Source organism: Ochotona princeps, chromosome 1, assembly GCF_030435755.1.
Source record: "Ochotona princeps isolate mOchPri1 chromosome 1, mOchPri1.hap1, whole genome shotgun sequence".
Lineage (NCBI taxonomy): Eukaryota > Metazoa > Chordata > Mammalia > Lagomorpha > Ochotonidae > Ochotona > Ochotona princeps.
Window position 1 is genome coordinate 85,941,746 of NC_080832.1, and position 19,859 is coordinate 85,961,604.

Consider the following 19,859-nt stretch of genomic DNA (forward strand, 5'->3'; position numbering starts at 1 on the left):
ACTTGAATTCAAGTATCTGAGCTCATGAGATAAACACATCCTATCATAGAACTAAAGGAAAAGGTGTCCATTAAAAGCTCTATAAAGGTTCATTTAAAATGATTTATTTTATTTATTTTGAAAGGCAGAGTTAGACAGAGGAGAGGGAGTGGAAAAGGACAGAAAGAGGGAGAGGAAGAGAGACAGAGGTCTTCCTTCTGTTGATCCACTTTCCAAATGGCTAAAATGGCCAGCTCTGGGCCAGAGAGAAGCGTATAGCCAGCAGCTTCTTCTTGGTCTGCCATATGGACACAGGGGCCCGAGCACTTGGACTGCCTTCTGTTGCCTTCCCAGTGTATTAGCAGGGAGCGGGGTCAGAAGTGGAGCAACTGGGCCTCGAACTGGCACCTATATGGGAGACTGGCAATGAAGGTAGTGGTGCGAAATCCCACAATACCAGATTCTAAAGGTTCATTTAAAAATATATTTTTGGAATAAAAACATCACCAGAATGTTACGGAATAAGGGCCAATGATAGGGGTTAGAGAGGGGAATAGTTTAACCACTCACAGACGACAATAGAAACCTCTCTTCTTCTATCCTTTTCACTAGAGGAAAGGATCTTTAATCTTGATGCGGTGCCAGTATGCATGTCATTCATGAGAAGTTGACCAGAAAGCCCATGGTTAATCAATATCTTTGATGTAGTCAATATAAATGCAAGTCTGATTTCTAAAACAGTGCTTGTTGGAAGACAGTTTTGTGTTTTGAAAAGGTTCCGAGGCATGTTGTCTCAAAAATGCTGGATTCAACAGTTCTCTTCATGATTGTCCTCCTTAAAGCTTGACTACATAGAATGGAACTGGAACAACATGCAGTTTTCAAACTATATTTACTACCAGGATAATTTTACAAGATAATATGCTGGTAGGAGTGTTAAAGTACATATATAATTATAGAACCATCAGTGATAACCTCTGAAAAACAATGAAGTCAGAGAATTGCCTGAGAATTTAGCAGAATTACAAAGATGCCCATCCAGATCCAAAAAATGTGTGAAAGATATTACCTATAGATATACAAACATGGTACACAATATAGAGCAACACATTGGCAGATCAATACACCACAACATTTTAGAATTTTTCATTTGATGATTTTACTAAAAAAATAATAAATGTTATTATTCATCAATAGAATTTTCCAAGAATCTTGGCACTAGCCTAATTTAAGTCAAGTTTATTAGAGGTAAATTAAAAGAAGCTAGATTTCAATATGGTTCTGGGGGGAGGGAGAAAGGGGGAGTCCAAATTACCTTATGAAAAGAAAAAAAATATCAATTGTTAGCTGACTCATCATCTCATTTAAAGAGGATTTGAAGCACAGATTAACGTAGAAGAAGGTATTTGATTTCTAAGGAATTTCCATACTGACGACTAGATAAAGAAATTGAAATATAACCACAATGGAATACTACTTTCCATAAAATACATGCAATTTGAGACCATTATGCTAGTGAAATAAGCTAGACCCAAAAGACAAATATCATGTTTTCCCTGGTTTCTAGTAACCAATATGCAAAGTACAAGAAATGTGATGTATATGAGTGAAACTGACATTTTAAAATTTGATTATTTTTATAGCCCTTGTCTATACTCTCAAGGAGCAGTAGTTTTTCTATTTATTCCTTGTTAAGCTCTTTATTTCATGGAGGATTAAGCTTGTGATTATAAACTAAACTGAAAGTATAAATTTATAAAAATTAAAATTAAAAAATAAGACAGTAGGGACTAGGGTGGGTAAGAATGAAGAAGGGCAGGAAGGAAGGTAGGTTGGGAAGTATCGTTATGCTCTTAAATGTTACCTACTAAATACATGAAATCTGTTCCCCTTACATAAATCAAGTTTTTTTTTTTAACATAAAACATGACGACAAATTGGTGAATGACTCATGGCAGATGGGTGCTGTATGTGTAGGGTAACAGGTCGGGGATTCAGTTTAAAAATTTTAGCTTTGGGCTGACAGACCAATACACAATGCAAATCTTGTATTTAGATTTTGTTTTGGGAAGCTGCACATTCTCCCTCCAGTATGGTTTTCATACTCATCAGTCAAGGTGTTTTAAGTGATTCTCACCAATCCTTACTAAGGATTCAGATCCTTAGTAAGTTGATGCTGAGACCAACAAGAACAGAGTACCTGATGGCATGTCGGGACTTCCATTCCATGTGCCTCTGGAGTTCTTCCTTTTCTTTTTGTCAGAGCGTATCCATGTTTCTTAGCCTGTTCTCTGAGCCATCTCATGTTTTATCACGATATCTATTTCAGCTGACTGTGTAAATTTTGGATCTAAAGAACTATAACTATACTGGATGATATGATTCCTACAGTGCTGCTGTTTTCAAAGAATTGACCTTGTGAATAAGCCAGGACTTAATATCTGTTTTGTGCTATATTAATGTTACACTTATCAAATATGGGAGAACTCTACAACTCTCATCTATGGAATGAGAATGGAATACCATGAAGATTAAATGCAGTGAAGTAAGTAAAGTAACTGAAGTTGAACAACTAAATCTTCCTGGGGATCCTACAGATATTCTTTTCTGGCTTAGGAAAAAATGAGCCATTAGAAGGTCTTTTAAATACTTATATTTTTACACTTACACTCATATATACATTAATTATCTTTTCTCAGAACTCTAATCACCCACAGACTAGAACTATTGAATTTCTTGATTCAACTCAACATGTATTTCTACATCCTTCCTGCTGTGTGCTGTGCAAATCCTTGGACAAAATACTAGGAATAAAATTTAAAGAACATATACATAACTATAGTTTAAGGTGCTTTGCACATGCACTGTCCACTCATAAACAGATAAAACACATGAAGTGTGAGTACTGGGTTGCTCAGTCTACAAATGCCACACAAACTTGACTGATATCCCATTATCAGTTTTTCCCCACTCTTTTACAAAAAAAATAGAGGGAAATATCAGATACAGATATTGACAGGATTAATGTTGCATGCCATAGATGAGAAGTAGGGATGATTTTCCCTATTCGTTTGTTTATAAAAGTGAACAAATTTCACATATTTCACAAAGCAAATTTAGAAGCATGATGCCACTTTTTATCCTGCCCTCCTCTCCTGTCTGTATTCCTACCTATTTTCCTTTTTTTTCATTTTCTTTTTTTCTACTTTTTACACTGACATACTTCGAAAATCCATACTATTCCTCAGGAGTATGGACTAAAGTTGTAAATAATAATCGATGTATTTGAAAAGGTGGGGGGGGCAGCAGGGAGAGAGAGAGAGACAGACGAAAGAGAGAACAAGCCTGCATCCACTGGTCTATTCCCCAATGCCCAATGCCCCTAACAACCAGGGCTGGGCCAGGCTGAAGCCAGGAATGTGGAGTTGCTCCCAGATTTCATTCATGTGTGGCAGGGACCCAGCACTTGAGCATCATCTGCTGGGTCACTAGTAGAAAAGCTGGACCAGAAGCAGAGTTAGGCTGCTGGCATTTTGGTGCAGCAGGTTGAGTCTCAGCCTACATACAACACCCTATATCCAATGTGAACTCTGGTACAAGTTCCAACTGCTCTACTTTTGATTATGCTTTTTGCTAATGGACTTGGGAAAGGAATGAAAGATGGTCCAAGTGTCTGGGCCTCTGCTACATTCATGGGAGACCAAGAAGAAATTCTAGGTCCCTAGCTTCTCTCTGGCCCAGCCCTGAGTGTTGCAGCCATTTGGAGGTGAAACAAAGGATGGAAGATCCTACTTCTTGCCTCCCTACCCCTCTAACTCTGCCTTTCAAGTATGTATGTATGTATGTATTTTTAAGTGGTGGAGCTCAACTGTAGGGACTCTGACTTGGTACAAAAGCATCTGAAGTTGTGGCTTTAACACTGTACTCAATGACTTCTCCAAAGAGGTAATTTGTATTTAGTGGACTAACAGGTTTTAGGGCAATTTTTGGTTCTTGTCACATAAAAATTCAGCCTGTAAAGTAGCCTTTATGGAGGCGGTCGGACATAGCAGTGAAGGAGGGATTAGTAACAATGGAACAAGATATTTGAATGTACATATACCTTTTTCATATCTTGCCATTTAAAAATAAGATCTAGTTCAACCTACAGCATTAAGTGCAACCTCTGGCAAAGACTTTCTTTCTGATTCTTATCCTGGAAATTAACACAAAATTTCTTACAGATAGCACAGTACCTTGAGCAAGGCACCAATGTCTCCCAAGAGAGGAAGTGCAATCTGCAGTTAAGAAGAAAATAATAGATGGACTTACACATAAAGCAAAATGACACAATGAAAACATAGAATAGGACATGGTTATTTTTCTTGAAAATGCTGTGCCATTTGAGATTTGGCATACGGGGCATCCCAGGGCGTCACTGACAGATTCATTGTCACATCAAAACCCACACATGGCACTATGAGAATTCAGTTACTTTCCAGAAATACTCCATCTTCTTCTGAAGTGTGTCAGAAATATTCACATTCTTCTGTGAACATGCAAATGCACACAGATCCTTGTTCGGATTTTGCATTTTTGTATTTTCATGGTAACTTTTCATTCTATGCTTAGTACATTATTGGCTTTAATAATACACAGAGATGAATCATTTACTCTAAGGAAAACTCTCCTTTGCCAAGCACATTATCAGGCTGTTGAGAAAAATGAAAAATACAGGGATGAGTTTGCTTTGAAGTTATTTCTTTCAGAAGATCAAAAGAGGTTAAATTTGGTTTAAGGGATGGAGATGATGCAGACACTGAAGGAGCCTGGGTCATTGTTGCCATGTGTCTTAAAAAGTCCTTGCATGGAAACATTCAGTTAACCCAAGTAACATTTTATAAGAATCCCAGAAGATGCACATATGATTTACTCGGTGGTGGAGTTAGTAAGGCCAAAATATTCTCTGCACACAGCTTATCATGTCACACAAGGCCTGAACAGCGTGGGAAGCAGCAAGAATTGGCGATGTTTTGAACTGAGAGGCCAGATTGGGAAGTTAATTTACAAAATTCTTAATACAATGTCATGTACCATATGCTCTTTCAAACTGTAATTGCCAACTCTGAAACAATTTAAACGGATTTCAATGTTGCTCAAAGAAAGGTCTAATCTCAAATAAAATGCTGGAACATACATTTAGTGCCTAAACCCCTTCTTTTTTCTTGAAAATCGGCTTGAGCCAGTTTTTATATTTGAATCATATTAGCATTTTAAAGCAACAGAATCAATGCATATGCACCATACTGTAGGTAACTTATCTGCAAACTCTCATTTAGAAGAATGCAATTCCTTTAGTCACCAGTGTTAGACAAAATGGAAATTGTGGCAATATATTTTATCTCAATTTTCCATGGGATTGAGACATTATATGCTAAGGCTCAGCTTGGGGCAAAACTGTACAGTTGAATTATACCCTGAGGAAATAAGTATTCATCACATGCACAAAAATGCTGACCCAGCTTGAATTTTTCTCTCCACAAAAGAGTAGGGATAAACAAAACCACCAAGCAGTCACTGAGCATTCTAATTAGTTTGGACAGCAAAACTTGCTTGGTAGGCTATTTGATTCATGGGTGCATTAAACATACATAAATTAGGTAAAGTCTGTTTACATACAGGGTCACCTGGGGGGCCTGGCAGGCCTGGTTTTCCATCTCTCCCTGGTGCTCCCTGAAAACAGAGGGATCAGGTTGAAATCTTTGCAAGTTTAAACAGGTGCAGATTAAAATGGGAGCAGTGGCAGAAGTAGATAAAGAAAGACCTTACATCATTTCCTGGTGTCCCTGGAGTTCCTGGCAATCCAGGGAGACCTCGAGGACCCTGGAAAATTAGGAAAATAAAAAGAGAAACTTATATGACAGTCTTTCAGTGGATAATTTACTCTAAATCTACAAGCTGCATTTGTTGAGCTAAATGAGTTTGGTAGCTTACCTGGATACCTGGTTCTCCAACTGGTCCTTGGGAGCCCTGAGTAAAATGAGATTGAATATTCAGAATTCCATCTTGAATGTCCATAACTAATTCAAATGAAATGAAAAGTTAAGTGCCTAGTAGTAAAACAACCATGCATACTCTGAAAACTCTTTGCAAAGTTGGTCAACACTTTGAGTAGTGATAAATAAACATTCCACCAGTTGTTAGAAACATCAGTGTAACTTTAATCAGATACTTGGAATAGCTCTCTCATTTCCATCGTCTGCTGTTGAACAATCACATATGCACAAACAATACAATCCAATTCTATCTGTTAGAAAGTCATTGGCCATATGGGTAACTGGCTGGCTCAGGGAATCCTTTCTTCTGTCTACCTGGAGACATTTCTCTCTTTGAAGAAATAGCTAGAAGCAGTGTTCAGGAACAGGAGTAGGAATTAAAACATCCAGAAGTTATAATTTTCCACTTTTGTAAAATATGATGGGATAACTAAAATGAAGTTAGGATATGATCAGAGAACCCAATGGCATTAGTCCTATCTCCAGTACATACCATGAATCACTGAATAAGGAATTTACAGTCTAAGTAAAGATTTAGTTTCTCAGTGGGTGACGTAAGCAGTTCATTGACTTTTCCTTTTATTTAAAAGATATAATTATTATTTTTATTGGGAAAGCAGGTTCACAGAGAGAAGGAGAGACAGAAAGATCTTCTGTCCATTGGTTCACTCTCCAAGTGACCACAATGGCTGGAGCTAAACTGATCCAAAGCCAGGGACCAGGAGCTTCTTCCAGGTCTCCCATGTGGGGGCAGGGTCCCAAAGCTTTGGGTTATGCCCTACTGTTCTCTCAAGCTACAAACCAGGAGCTGGATGGGAAGTGAAGTAGCTGGCACCCATATGGGATCCCAGCACTTGGAAGGTGAGGATTTAGCCATTTGGCCATGGCACCAGGCTTTTCCTTTTATGTCTAAACATTCATACCGTTGTTTCTGTCAAAGTTTCCTGCTCCCTTTCTATCTATGCTGATCCCCAAGTGACTTTTTTTCTTTTCAACCTAATCACTTCTTTAACACATTTTTGATATAACTTCTAAAACTTGGTTGAATTTTTCTATCTCAATAGTCTTTTATGCTGCTAAGGTTTGAATGTTCATGTGTCAGAAATGTATTTCCCAAAGCTAGATGCTAATTGGTATGTGGAGGTGAGGGCTTTTGGAGGGTAATCAGGATGCATGAGGTCATGAATGAAGGGGTGGTAAGAGACACCTCCTCTGGCCAACTTGTTCTGTCTTTCCATGTACACTGTGCCCCAGGTAATGATGGAGTAGGAAGATCCTCACCAGATGCCAGTGTACCTGCTCTTGGACTTCTCAGACTCTGAATTGATGAACTCAATAAACTACTCAGCCTTAAAACCCAGCCCTAGATACCCTATTACAGCAACAGAAAACAGACTAAAACTCTTGCCCTAAGCAAGCAAACAACAGTCCTATCCAAAATCACTATTCACTAATTGTACTTACTTTAAATTATCGTAATAATTTCAACACAAGGCTGTAGTATTGTGATATAATTAGAAATATATAAGCATACTTGGTCTCTGCCCGTAGTTTCTGGTACAGAACTCCTAAATGTCATGTAATTTTGTTGTTGTTGTTGTTAGCAATAAGGGTAATGGGGGGAAACTTCTGCTCTAATATTTGGTTTGTAACTTAAAGTTTCCTGTGATGGCAGTGTATTTTGCTCTAATGAGGTGAGTCTGGGTAGACTTGTGGCTGCAGGCTCCTGACCAGAGTGCTCAACACATGTTGGAAATCTTACATGTTCAGTCTTACTCCTTATTCTCTAAAGATGGGAAAAGAGCTCAAATTGAGTTAATAATTGACCATATCACCATATATGAAGCTTCCATAAAAATTGCAAAAATGCAAGGATCAAAAATCCTGGGGACAGAAGCTCTGGTGTTCAAGACATTTCAATATCTCATCCCCTGTACCTCTTATGAATATTTACCTGTGCCTTTAATGATGACTTCTTCTAGTAATATGACAAATCAATCAATAGAAGAAAGCCTTTCCTGAATTCTATCATCAAATGAATAGAACATAAGGCGGTGGGCGCAGGAACCCCCAGTTTACAGCTTTTTGATCAGAATTCTGGAGGGCCGGATTTGTGACTGGTGTCTGAAATAGGGGTCAGTCTACAGGACTGAGTCCTTAACCTGTAAATATGACACTATCTCCAGGTAGATAGGGTCAGAATTGAATTGACACCTAGTTGTATCTGCTAGAGAACAAATGTATACCGAAAAAATTACCCACACATTTTGTGTCAGAAGTGAAGTATTGTGTGGTGTGCTAAGAAAATAGGAGGGAAAAAAAATCACTGTTGTTTTTCCAGTGAACAGGCTGACTTTCTAAATCAATGTCTTTAAAATAACTTGATTTTTGGATCTCTCTTGTAAAAATCTATTTTTTTTTTACAAAATAAAGTTTCATCTCTGATTATTATTTAATCAGAAAGTATGTATACACTAAATTATTACCAGAAACTTTTTATATTTTGTCTTTTTAGCTAATACATATATTAAAAAGGTTTTATTTGGTTCAACTATTAAAATATCTATTCTTGTTAAAGATATCACATATAGGTTGTTGGTATCATTTCATTTATACCTATTCCAACTACTTTATTTTCAATCGTTGATTTGTTTTAAAATTATTCATATTGATGAGGTATGGTGGCACACAATGCACATTGATCAAATCAAGGTGGTCAGTTTTTCCATGTGCTTATCATTACTTCATAGTTGGAAATAGTCACTTTAAATATTAGCCTTTTACCATATTTTAATTAAAAAACAATCAGTAATGTGGACATTCCTGATACCAAACATAGTATCTTATTATGTTGCAAACATGCACTTGTGCTTATCAATCTGTAGAACATAAGGGATTAAAGTGACTGCTACTAGTCCAAAGCCAGTGCATCTGGGACCAGCACATGGGAGTCAGACAGTGTTTAGCTATGTAATCATAATCCCATCAATCCTTTCTGAATAGGCTATGTTTATTTGTCTCCCTGACTCTTTTTTCTTTGCTTAGTAAAATCTGTCACTGAATTTTGTGTTATCATGAATAAATAAGGTTGTGAGAACATAACTGAATTTCACTTACGGCTCGGCCTGGAATTCCTACTCCTGGTGGGCCTATTTCCCCTGGTGAACCATGGACGCCTGGCAGTCCCCTTTCACCCTGAGAAATGAGATGCTTCTGTTATGACAAGGTTTAAGTAACAAGACCATTTCTACTATATTTAGTTAATTATTTTTAAAATTAAGTATGATATATACATACCTTTGGCCCTCGTGGACCAGGTGCTCCTGGTTTTCCATCTAATCCCTAAAATAAATAAAAAACAAAGTGAATGCATTGCTTTTTCTGTAAAGGCTAATAACATCTTAGAAGTCATAATTGAAAAATATATCCTATTGCCTTATTTTACTTGAATAAACCTTTTTTATTTAGGAGAATAAGGAACAGGAAACATATCTAAGTAGGGTTCATTTTTATATGATTACTTTTAAATACAGGAGACTCTAAACCAATGAAACAAGGCTTCTAATATCGAGGACTATTATTAATAACTTGTTAGTATAGAGCATTTTAAAAAGGATATGAGGCAAAAATGCAATGGATAGAGGCATATTATTTAGAATTTTCCTACAATGCAGTTTTCTCTGTCTCTGCAATAGTCCAGATAAGAAGTCCTCTGCAAATGACAACCTACACTGTTATCTGCAAACGCTTTCAAAGCACACTCCAGATAGTGTTTTTTTTTAATTCTTTATTTAAAAGGTAAATTACAGGGAGGAGAATCAGAGCAGGAGAGATTGATGGATTTCATCTGTTGGTTCCCTCCACAAATGGCTGTAACATCTCGAACTGGACCAGGTTGAGCCAAGAGTTTTGAGCTCCTTCCAGGTTCTCATGCCACCAGCAGGGGCCCTAGCACTTGTGATGTCTTCCATTGATTTTCCAGGCACATTAGCAGTGAACTAGATTGGAACCAGTGCCCATGTGGGATGCTGGTGCTGCACGTAGTGGTTTAACTCATTATGGCACATTACTGGCTGGATTTCTGTCTTCAGATAGCATTCTAGGAGGGGTTACGGTTTATACCTGGGGTGCTTTACTAGCAGGGCCCACAGATCTCTGAGGAATCACTGAACAGGTTCAGTGAAGCTATGTGCTTCCAAAGTGATATGCAAAATGTATGCATGCATACTTTCTTAAGATGAGAGACCTTACTGATAACAATCTTTCAAATGGTTCTATCTGACCTAAAGAACAAAACAGACATTTCTTGTTTTGCAGATCTAAATTTATTCCTGCACCTGTGCTCTGAAACTGAGAACTGATAATTGTAATGAATGAATTTCCATGGAGAGTGGTTATAAAATAGTTGGCACTTACTGGTTCACCTGGCAGACTTTCCCCTGGAGGTCCGGCCTCACCTTTTGGACCTGGAAGTCCAGGAGGGCCTACAATCCCACCAGGATCTCCCTGCAAAGCAAAATAAAAAACCAAGGTGAGACTGCTACTTCCCTGTGCAGTTTCATGGTGGGAAATAGCTCTCCCTGTTTTAAGTCATCATAGCCAGTCAAACTTGACTCATTAGTTCATTTCTTCCCTTCAGTAATAATTTTAATGAGTGTTCATGTGCTAGCCACTGTATTACTAAAAAATTAGTATTTTGAGTGCTAGAGAAAGAAGGAAAGTGAGCACACAGCATGAGCCAGCTCTCATTGACTGGCTCATTCTTCCACAATGGCCAGGCCCAAGTGGAGAGCCAGGAACTCACCCCCCATGTGGATATTAAGAACCCAATTATTTGACTTTCTATTACATCCTCCCCTCCCAGTGTGTGCATATGTAGGAAGCTGGAGCCAAGAGCCAGGGCCGGAGCCAGGTACTCCATGTGGTTGTGGGCATCTTAACCAGCAACATGAACCTTGGGTTTAATTCCTGCGTTTGGGTATTATTCTAATTTTCTTAACTGAATTCATATTGTTCTAGTAAGTTACGTTATACTAAGTGTAGCAGTATTCACAAAATACATGCATATGCGTAAGGACATGAACAAAAGAAATATCTGTTCACAAAGTTCTTGGGATAATCTATGCAGCTTTTACTGTTATTCTCCAAAGACTCAATAATATTATTTCTATGTAGATACCCAGCAATAAGTCATGCAAGATTAAGGGATTCCTTCAGTCTGTGCTGAACTGAGAGTTGAACCCACAATAAACTCTCTGAGGTCTAACATTATCTCTGAATTAGTTTATCTTGTCACTTAGTGGTTCCATGTTAGAAACAGGGCTTTCACAGCGTACAACTCCAGAAGATACTGCTCACATCATAGATGACTCCCTGTCCTCTGTATAACCCTTGAAGCTGGTACTGTCCTTTAACTTCCCGCATGCCGTTAGGAAACCTGTCTCTTCCACTTACCTGACCACTTGGAATACAAAATAAATAAAATATAAATGATACCTTTTCTCCTTTAACGCCTTGTTTTCCTGGGATACCGTGTTCTCCTGGCAAGCCCTGGAAAATTCACAGGTAAAGGTAAAACAATGGTATAGTGCTTCTATTTATAATAACATTTCTATCTGTGAATATTTATCAGGAGTCCAGAATTTCAACATATAGTCTAGAAGGGTGTGGGTTGTTGTTTTGTTAGGTAGGGGGAAACATTAGTGAAAATACATTACTTCTTATTTCAAGTGAAATTATTTGGATCCAAATTAAAAAGCACCAAATAAAGAATTGAATTAAATGCCCCATCCATGGTATTGCATTAGGGAGTGAAAAGTTGATAGTTGGTAACATCATAGCATGAGTCATGATAATGGGTAACTAGGAGAATATATTTTTATGTTTCTGGAAATAGTGTCTCCATTCCTTTTGCTTTAATTCTCTCTTTATTCTTCTTACAAATTAATCTCATTTCTTAGGAATCTTGAGGTTCTACTTATGCCACCAGCATTTTTTCTCTTTCTGTAAGATTTCTTCACTAGGTGTACAGTGGTAGACTATTAACTGGAGGAATAGAGGGCTTTTCTCTGTGAACTAATTGCTCAAACTACTGTGAAGTGTATTTATGCAGACCAATAGATCCCTGTAGATTTGAGCATTAACTAGTCTCCAAGAAGTCACAACCAATCGTTTTCCTTATTTTTTCCTTACATGTGGACTGATGGTTTTTAGCACCCCACTTTCCAAAATGCAGGAGGGTTGTATACAAGGGACAGAAAGCTGTTCTGGACAAACAAGTAAGAAAGCACATTAAAATAGGGCGTGTGTGTTACATAGAGAGCAGGGGAGGGAGAAAGAGATGGAGAGGGAGGGAGGGAGAGAGGAAGGGAGGAAGGGAAGGAGGGAAGGAGGGAAGGAGGGAGGGAGAGACAGAGAGAGATAGCGCACCAGATCTCCCTCTAAATGTCTTAGAGAAATACTTTGAATCAAAAATTTGCTTTTCGTACGGCACTTGCTGGGAGACAGTATACACTTTAAGAGTATTTTTCTTAGATGAAGACTTGAACAGAAAGCCATGTAGAAACACTTGCTTTCTTTTTTGGTTTTCCTGATTGGTTTTGATGTTTCCAACCTCCTCTATTCTTGCTACACTACTGACAAGCATGTCCAAAATGATAATTCAGTTTATTTGCGATCCAAAGATAAATGTATAATAATACTCGAAAGGACTTCACACAAATACACGAAGGGATTAGCCTTTCCCATCATAGCCCTGACATTAGGCATGATTTTAGTGATGGAAATGAGCCATGTCTTTGGAAAATGGAGCATAACTGAATTATTATGAACAGGTTCTGATGATGTTTAAAACATGTCTTAGTTTCTATTTCAATTCAAAACATCAAAGATACAATACATACAACATCTCCTGGCGGTCCTCTGGGCCCCACAGCACCTGCTGGTCCATGCTGACCCTAAATTAGAGGGTGATGTGTGTTATTACTTCGCTATTAAAGAAAAAGCAGAGACATTATGCTTTACTATTTTTAAAACATCTTGTGACCTTTATCTATGGAAAATAAACTATCTAGTGCTCCACATTCTCTGGATAGTGCTGAAGTGTAAAATTTAGGCTTTACCAAGATAGTTTCTAGATGTTCTCATTTAATGAGAACTGGACAACAACCTTACCCACTGGCCAGGAATGCCTTATATTAATCTCTCCTATTCCTTTCCAAAGCTGCTGGTTTTTTTTTATGACCCACTCGTGAAGAACCTCACTTGGAAACTCCAGCCTCACAGGGCTGTATAATTTTGGTTCAGAAACTGAATTCCTTTTAACAATACAGCTTGGGGACATCCATTTAGCCCATATTGTTTACTCTCAGAGCTTTTAGGGATGCTTTTGTGAATATGCTCTGAAATAGAGTTTAAAAATGCTATTGTGAACCAAAATGGCACAGCCAGTATGTGTATAATAAATGTAGCCAATGGGGGGAAATCACCATGGAAACAGGAAAACGGCTTTGAGAGAACTCATGAAGAAAATGAGAGGCACATCAAAGTATCTTGTTTCACACAGAATGACTATGGTTTTCACATTTTATCTGGTGTACCTTAGTTATTTCTCATATACCTTTAGTCCTGGGCTGCCTATTAAACCGGGGGGACCAGGATCTCCAGGTTCTCCCTAAACACAGAAGTGGGAAAGAAAGTTAAAGGTTAGCATCATGTTCAAAATCTCATTAGGGTTAGAGACGAATTTCAAGAATGCCACATTACCTTCATTCCCTGTGATCCTACTATCCCAGGTTCTCCCTGTAAATAAAATAATCACCACATGGGTACTTATTAAACTCAGATAAACATCTTTGACACTTTAATTGGATGTCCGCTAAAGAACACACAATAAAAAGGGCGATTATATAAGACAGGATGAAATCAAGAGCGGTTCACTGTATGACATGATTCAAGCACTTATTAGTTAAAACAGTATTTTCCTTCTTTATGATAGTTCTTCTCCCAGGTCCATTTTTAACACAATGTTCTGTTAGCAGTCACTGAGTTCTCCACTTAACTGACAATGCTGTGATTTTCTACCAAATAATTTCATATCAGAGAGAATTAAAACTAGCAGTTGAGGAGCCACTGTCATAGTACAATGGGTTCAGCTGCCATCTGTGATACCAGTATCATACATGAGCACCTGCTAGAGTCCCAGCTGCTCTGCTTCCTAAACAGCTCCCTGCTAATATGCTTGAGAAAGCAGTGGAAGGTGGCCCAAATACCTGGGATCATGAACTCAGTTGATGCTCTGGACTCCTAGCTTCTGCCTGGCCCAGCCCTGGCCACTGTAACCATTTGGAGAGTGAACCAGTAGGTGGAAGGTAAATCTCCTTCCCCCATTCTCTCTCTTCCTAACTCCACCTTTCAAATAAATGTATAAATCTTCATAAATAATACATTGAAGTGTGATGGAGAGTAGAATTTAAGGTGATATTAGTTATTGATTCTACTATTAGGTATATGTACTTACTGAAAAAAGAAAAAAATTATACAGAGGAAGACAATATTGGCTATCACAAGTTTGCTTTTCTTATTTTCCTGACTTATTCATATTTGCTCAATGACATTTGGGTCAGTTAAATTTTTTTTTAAAATGCTGTATCTTCTATTTTAATTTTTTCTATCTTACCTATTCTAAGTACATGCCTTTCATGGCTTCTATGCTCAATCAATAAAAAATATGTTAAAGAAAACAAATGTGATGGTCATCACATGATTGTACTCTAACAAGGTTTAATATTTTTTAATGTATCACAATAAAAGAGTCAAAAGTCCCAGAAGACAAAGCAGAACGCTCAGGTGGCTTGTATTTATCAAATCTATTGGATCTAAAGCAAACATATTAGAAATCAGGGAGAAAGAAATCAATGAAGTAGAAAACCCAAGATAGTGATGAAACACCTACTTACTTTATCACCCTTTTCACCTTTTGGAAAAGGCTCCCCCTAGGAAAATTAGTAGGAAAAATCAGAATCAATTATAAATACTTTCAGAAATAAAGTCTTAAAATCTAGAAATGGATGAAGTCTGCTGGTTAAAATCAGGTCTCCAATGCAAACAAATTTCTAGAATGATTTAGAATGTCATAAAATCTTGTAGCTCAAAAAAACACATCTCAAAAGACGCATGAGAGAATTCATTGTAAAACACCTTTGTATTCCCAATGGAGACACAAACTAGTCATTCTAACACCACACAGAAAATTTGTGAGAGGCTAACACATTGGATTCCCAAGACCAAACTCTCCATGGTCTGGTTTTCCTGGAGACAAGAGAGTAATGGCAAAATGGAATGGAAAAGCATTTGTCTCAAGTACTCCAACTGGATCATTTTAATAAATAAACATAATTATCCTAAATTTTTTTGAATTTTTATTTTTATTTTAATCAAAATGACTATAAAAGGTTAAACACTACATGAATAAGAGTTCAGGTGTGTGAAATTGATAATGGTTCTTGTTGGGTTCATGACACTCCAAATTATTATTAACTAACATTCTCCCCACTGCCTATATTTTACTATTACCACAACCTGGAAGCTTCAGCTTGCACTCACACTAAAAGGCTTACCTTCCCCTCTCTTATTGGTCCCAGTTCCCTTGCAGATGCAAAGGGTCATGCAGCTGGAGTTGACAACGAAATGTGAGCCAGTGTGGCCCAGGCAGTTAGAACCCCCTTCCAAGTTTTCCAATACCCTCCCTGTGGTGGTGATTGGGAAGGTGACTGATAAAAAGCACAGTTACCTGGTGGTCATCAGTGGGGCAACTATGTAGTGTGGTGAGAACACCCACCCCCCTCAACTGAACTCAACTAGACATGCAGCTCGAGTAAGAGAGAACCTTTCTTTACACCATAGAAATTTCGGGGTTAATCAGATGTCTAATATAACCTGGTCTATACTATTTTATCCTATGACTGTCCATCATAATTATATCTTTGAGCATTGTCAATTTCTATACATTGGATTGGGGGTTTATTTATATTCTTGCTTTTCAGGCTTCATTAAAAAGCTGTTTATTTCTTCAACATAGGAAACCGTTTTAATTAGGTAGGAGTCTGTTTTTGCTTACACTACACTACTCATATCATTGATTGTTTATAGAACTGCTGTCAAGCTCAAAAACAGAACTGACTAAAGTAACTGGCTTTAAAAGAAAATAAACAAAAACAAAAACCAAGAGCCTCGGTGTTAGACATGCGGTATTCAGACATTCAATCAGCACCAAAGGCTATTGGGCAGGCCATCACTTAACCTGTTTTGGTCTCCGTTTTCTAATCTGTAAAACCAAGGGTTTCAGACACATGATCTCTTAAGAATGTTTCAGATTGGATGAGTTACACATCCAGCCATAACTCAAATGTTCAGAACTGCGGGACATGCTATAATTTGAAACTGACCATTCAGGATTGGAGGTTCATGGTTCAATTTTGGATGAAGACCCTGGACCTGTGGTTACTATGCAAAATCAAGACTAGATTCTGTTCTGTGATAGAGAGATCAAGAATACAAAGAGCTAAACCATTCTGTGTATAATGTCAAAAGAATTTAATGCGAGGCATTGGGGAGGAAAGTAGGCAAAGAAATTTAGGAGGGTGAAATAATTTATGGATTTAGATGGAGTTAGAAAAAAGAAATTTTTTTTCTCTTATTTTTTCTGGAAGTTTTATTTTCTTTTTTGCATGGTTAAATTAATGTACTTCCCCCATTTAAAAATTATTATTATTTTATGATACAGTTCCGTATGCTCTGGGTTTTCCCTTAACCCCTCCTCAAATTCCCTCCCTGCCCCTCTATTTTCCTATAATATGGAGCATGGACACTATATCCAGCATCGTATTGTCAAGACGTAACAGTTTCATTGGGAGTCTATCTTTGATCTGGAAATAGAGATGCATACTGTATTATATCCTCACATCTGAATATGATAGTCTCCATTATACAGTTACTAAACATCACCTTAAATGAAAAGCCACAAAACAAAATCAACAGCAAGAAAGATAGAAATTTACTATAGCTGACATGCTACTGAAGGACTAATGTGTCACTAAAGAAATGAAAATCAAGAATCTTCTTGAAGAAAATGATACTGCAGCATGACCTATGAATCAGTGAACTTAATGAGGAGAAATCCTGCTTTTGAAGAAAAGAAAATAAAAACAAAACATCAAAATCCATTAGTTATAGCTTCTGCTGATCTTTGTTGGTGAGACGCATCTCCCATAGGTAAGATAGGTGGTTTTTGTTAATCCAGTTTACTAATTCATGACATTTGATTGATGGGTTTAAGCCTTTTACATTCAGGGTTAATATGAATAGGTGATAATTTGGTCTTGTTATTTTAGCAATGGATTATTAATTGATTTAGCCTTCCATTCTTATTTTACTGGGATGTTCTTCACATTTGCTTTTAGCTACTCCCTTTTTCTGTCATGAGAATATCTTTGAAGTATCATTTGTGGGGCAGGACTGGAAGAGGCATATTCTTTTAACTTTTCTTTACTGTGGAAGAATTTTATTTCATTTCAAAGACAAAGGAATGCTTTGCTGGGTAAGTTATTCTGGGCTGACAATTTTTTTCCTTTTACATTCTGGAATACATCGCTCCATTCTTTTCTGGCCTGTAAGGTTTCCTGTGAGAGGTCAGCTGTAACTCTGATTGGCATTTCCTTATATGTAAATTGATTTTTTTCACGTGCACATTTCAGGATCTTTTCCTTATGTTCAATTGAAGAGAGCTTGATTATAATGTGTCATGGTGAAGATCACTTTTGCTCAACTCTGTTGAGAGCTCTGTGCCCCTCCTGAATGTTGTTTCCCAGTTCTTTCTCCAGAGTAGAGGAGTTTTCTTTTATTATGCCATTAAATATACTTCTAAATTCAGCTTCTTTTTCTGCACCTCTGAAATTCCCAAAACTCTTATATTTGGCCTTTTAATAGTGTCTCTTAATTCTTACCTTTTTTTTTAGTTTGACCCAGCTCTGCTTCCAGCTTTTTGTTTCTCCATTGTGACAAGAAATATCTTCCAATTCTGAGATTTTTCTTCTACCTCCTTTATTCTATTATTGAGATTTTCACTGAATTTTTAATTTGCCCTACTGCATCCTTTGTTTCCAATAATTTGGCCTTGATTTTGTTTCAGTGTTGCAATTTCCTCTGTAGCATATTCCTTAAATTCCTTGAACTTTTATATCTTATCATTGTTGATAACAAGCTTTATAACGACTTTTCTGAATTCTGTATCCCCATTTTCTCAATATATTTCTCTGTTAACTCTGAGACTGTCAAAGGCTTTTGCTCCTTTGCAGGGATGTCTTAAGTATTATTCATCATTCCTGTCTCTTCTTTTGCTCTTGGTCACTGTACTTCTGGTTAGCAAATTCTTTTCTTTAGGGCAGGTTTCTAAGCTGTGTCACCTCCTGAGCTCCCAGTGAACTCTCCTTCCCACCTGGCTGCTTGTGGAGCTCTGGCCACTGGTGGAGGTGTTTGTCACTTGCTGGCTGCCATTAGCCTATTTGGTCACTGCAACACCACTCTGTTATCTCTGCTGCTTTTCTGTCTGTTAGTTGTCAGGTGCCATTCTGCCATCAGCCTGTCTTCTCCTATTTCCTGGAATGTGACTTCTCTGTTTCATCCTGGATGATACATCTCTGTTTAAATGTGTTCTTACCCTATTCTGCCATCTTGATTCTTGAACCTAAATTTTTCTTCATCAGGAAAAGAGCGTTAAATGCAGTCTTCATGGGGTGGAAGGCTGCTCTTGAACATTGGTAGCCAGAAACCTAGGGAGATCCCTTAAGGAGGGAAAAGATCTTTCATCACTGACACTGTGAAGTCCTCCCGCCTTTGCTACTCTAAGTATGGTTCCTAGACCGGCAGTACCTGCATCTTGAGAGCCTGTAATAACTGCAGATGCTCAGGCCCCACCCCAGACCTGAATTAGAATAGAAATGTTCAGTGAACTTTTCTCTTTCCTGCTCTGTAATTTCCTGCTTTTCCAGCAGAATCTTACTAAAGCTTCCTTCAAATTCTCCAAGCACTACATAGGAACTGCAGAAAGTGGGGGCCATTGTTTAGTCTTGCTACGGGAATAGTGAAGATTAACTCTCCTACATAGTGATGGTAAGAGTGGGATGGATGGCATGAGTGGGCAGATGGAAGGGGGAAAAGTTGACTTTGTGGTATAGTTTAGATCCACCCTTCCTGGAAGGACCTGGTTTGGGAACCTCATTAAAGACTGCTACTATCCACAGTGCATGGAGGCTTGGGCTAGATACAAGGGCCAAAACCAGCCCTAATTGTACACAGGATTTAGCACAGATGCTAAAGCTGCCTGAGAATACTACTGTCATTATTGAAGATAGTTAATTTTGAAAGCTCAGGCATAAGTAAAATAAGTCTCTGTAACCTTAAATGCTTACTGCTCTTGTCTGTCATTTTAGTGACTGCTGCCTTTTTTATTCGCTGGTAAACCAATATTTCTCATTCATTCTGGTGAGGAAAGGAGAAAGGAAATTTAAAAGTATTTATTACATTCTTAAAAACTCATAAAGATAAAACATTTGTTAATCCTAATTCTTGCTGATTCTTGAAGGCTGCTTTTTTTGGGGAACAGTATTTTAATAAGGCATTTTTTGGGGGTAAGAATTCTTATATCTCTTTAGGTGGTCCTATTTGAATATAAATGATATTGTAGGGATTTTTTTTCTTTTTTCATCCATCCAACTAACTCAGTTTTAAAAGGAACTGTTCTTATTCATACTAAAAGTTGACTTGGGAATCAACTTAGATTCGAGAAAA

At 37.7% G+C, this 19,859-nt stretch overlaps 1 protein-coding gene across 1 annotated transcript in view; it reads right to left on the reverse strand.

The window, feature by feature from the left end:
- COL19A1 (collagen type XIX alpha 1 chain) overlaps positions 1-19,859 on the reverse strand; it is a 341,639-nt gene that overhangs the window by 63,683 nt on the left and 258,097 nt on the right. Inside the window, exons 17-28 of the mRNA XM_058669675.1 lie at positions 14,972-15,007; positions 13,779-13,814; positions 13,633-13,686; positions 12,917-12,970; positions 11,511-11,564; positions 10,431-10,520; positions 9,312-9,356; positions 9,132-9,209; positions 5,953-5,988; positions 5,788-5,841; positions 5,638-5,691; positions 4,215-4,256 (exon numbers count right to left, since the gene is read on the reverse strand). Coding sequence (XP_058525658.1) covers positions 4,215-4,256; positions 5,638-5,691; positions 5,788-5,841; positions 5,953-5,988; positions 9,132-9,209; positions 9,312-9,356; positions 10,431-10,520; positions 11,511-11,564; positions 12,917-12,970; positions 13,633-13,686; positions 13,779-13,814; positions 14,972-15,007 — 633 coding nt within the window. The remainder of the gene's footprint in view (positions 1-4,214; positions 4,257-5,637; positions 5,692-5,787; positions 5,842-5,952; positions 5,989-9,131; positions 9,210-9,311; positions 9,357-10,430; positions 10,521-11,510; positions 11,565-12,916; positions 12,971-13,632; positions 13,687-13,778; positions 13,815-14,971; positions 15,008-19,859) is intronic.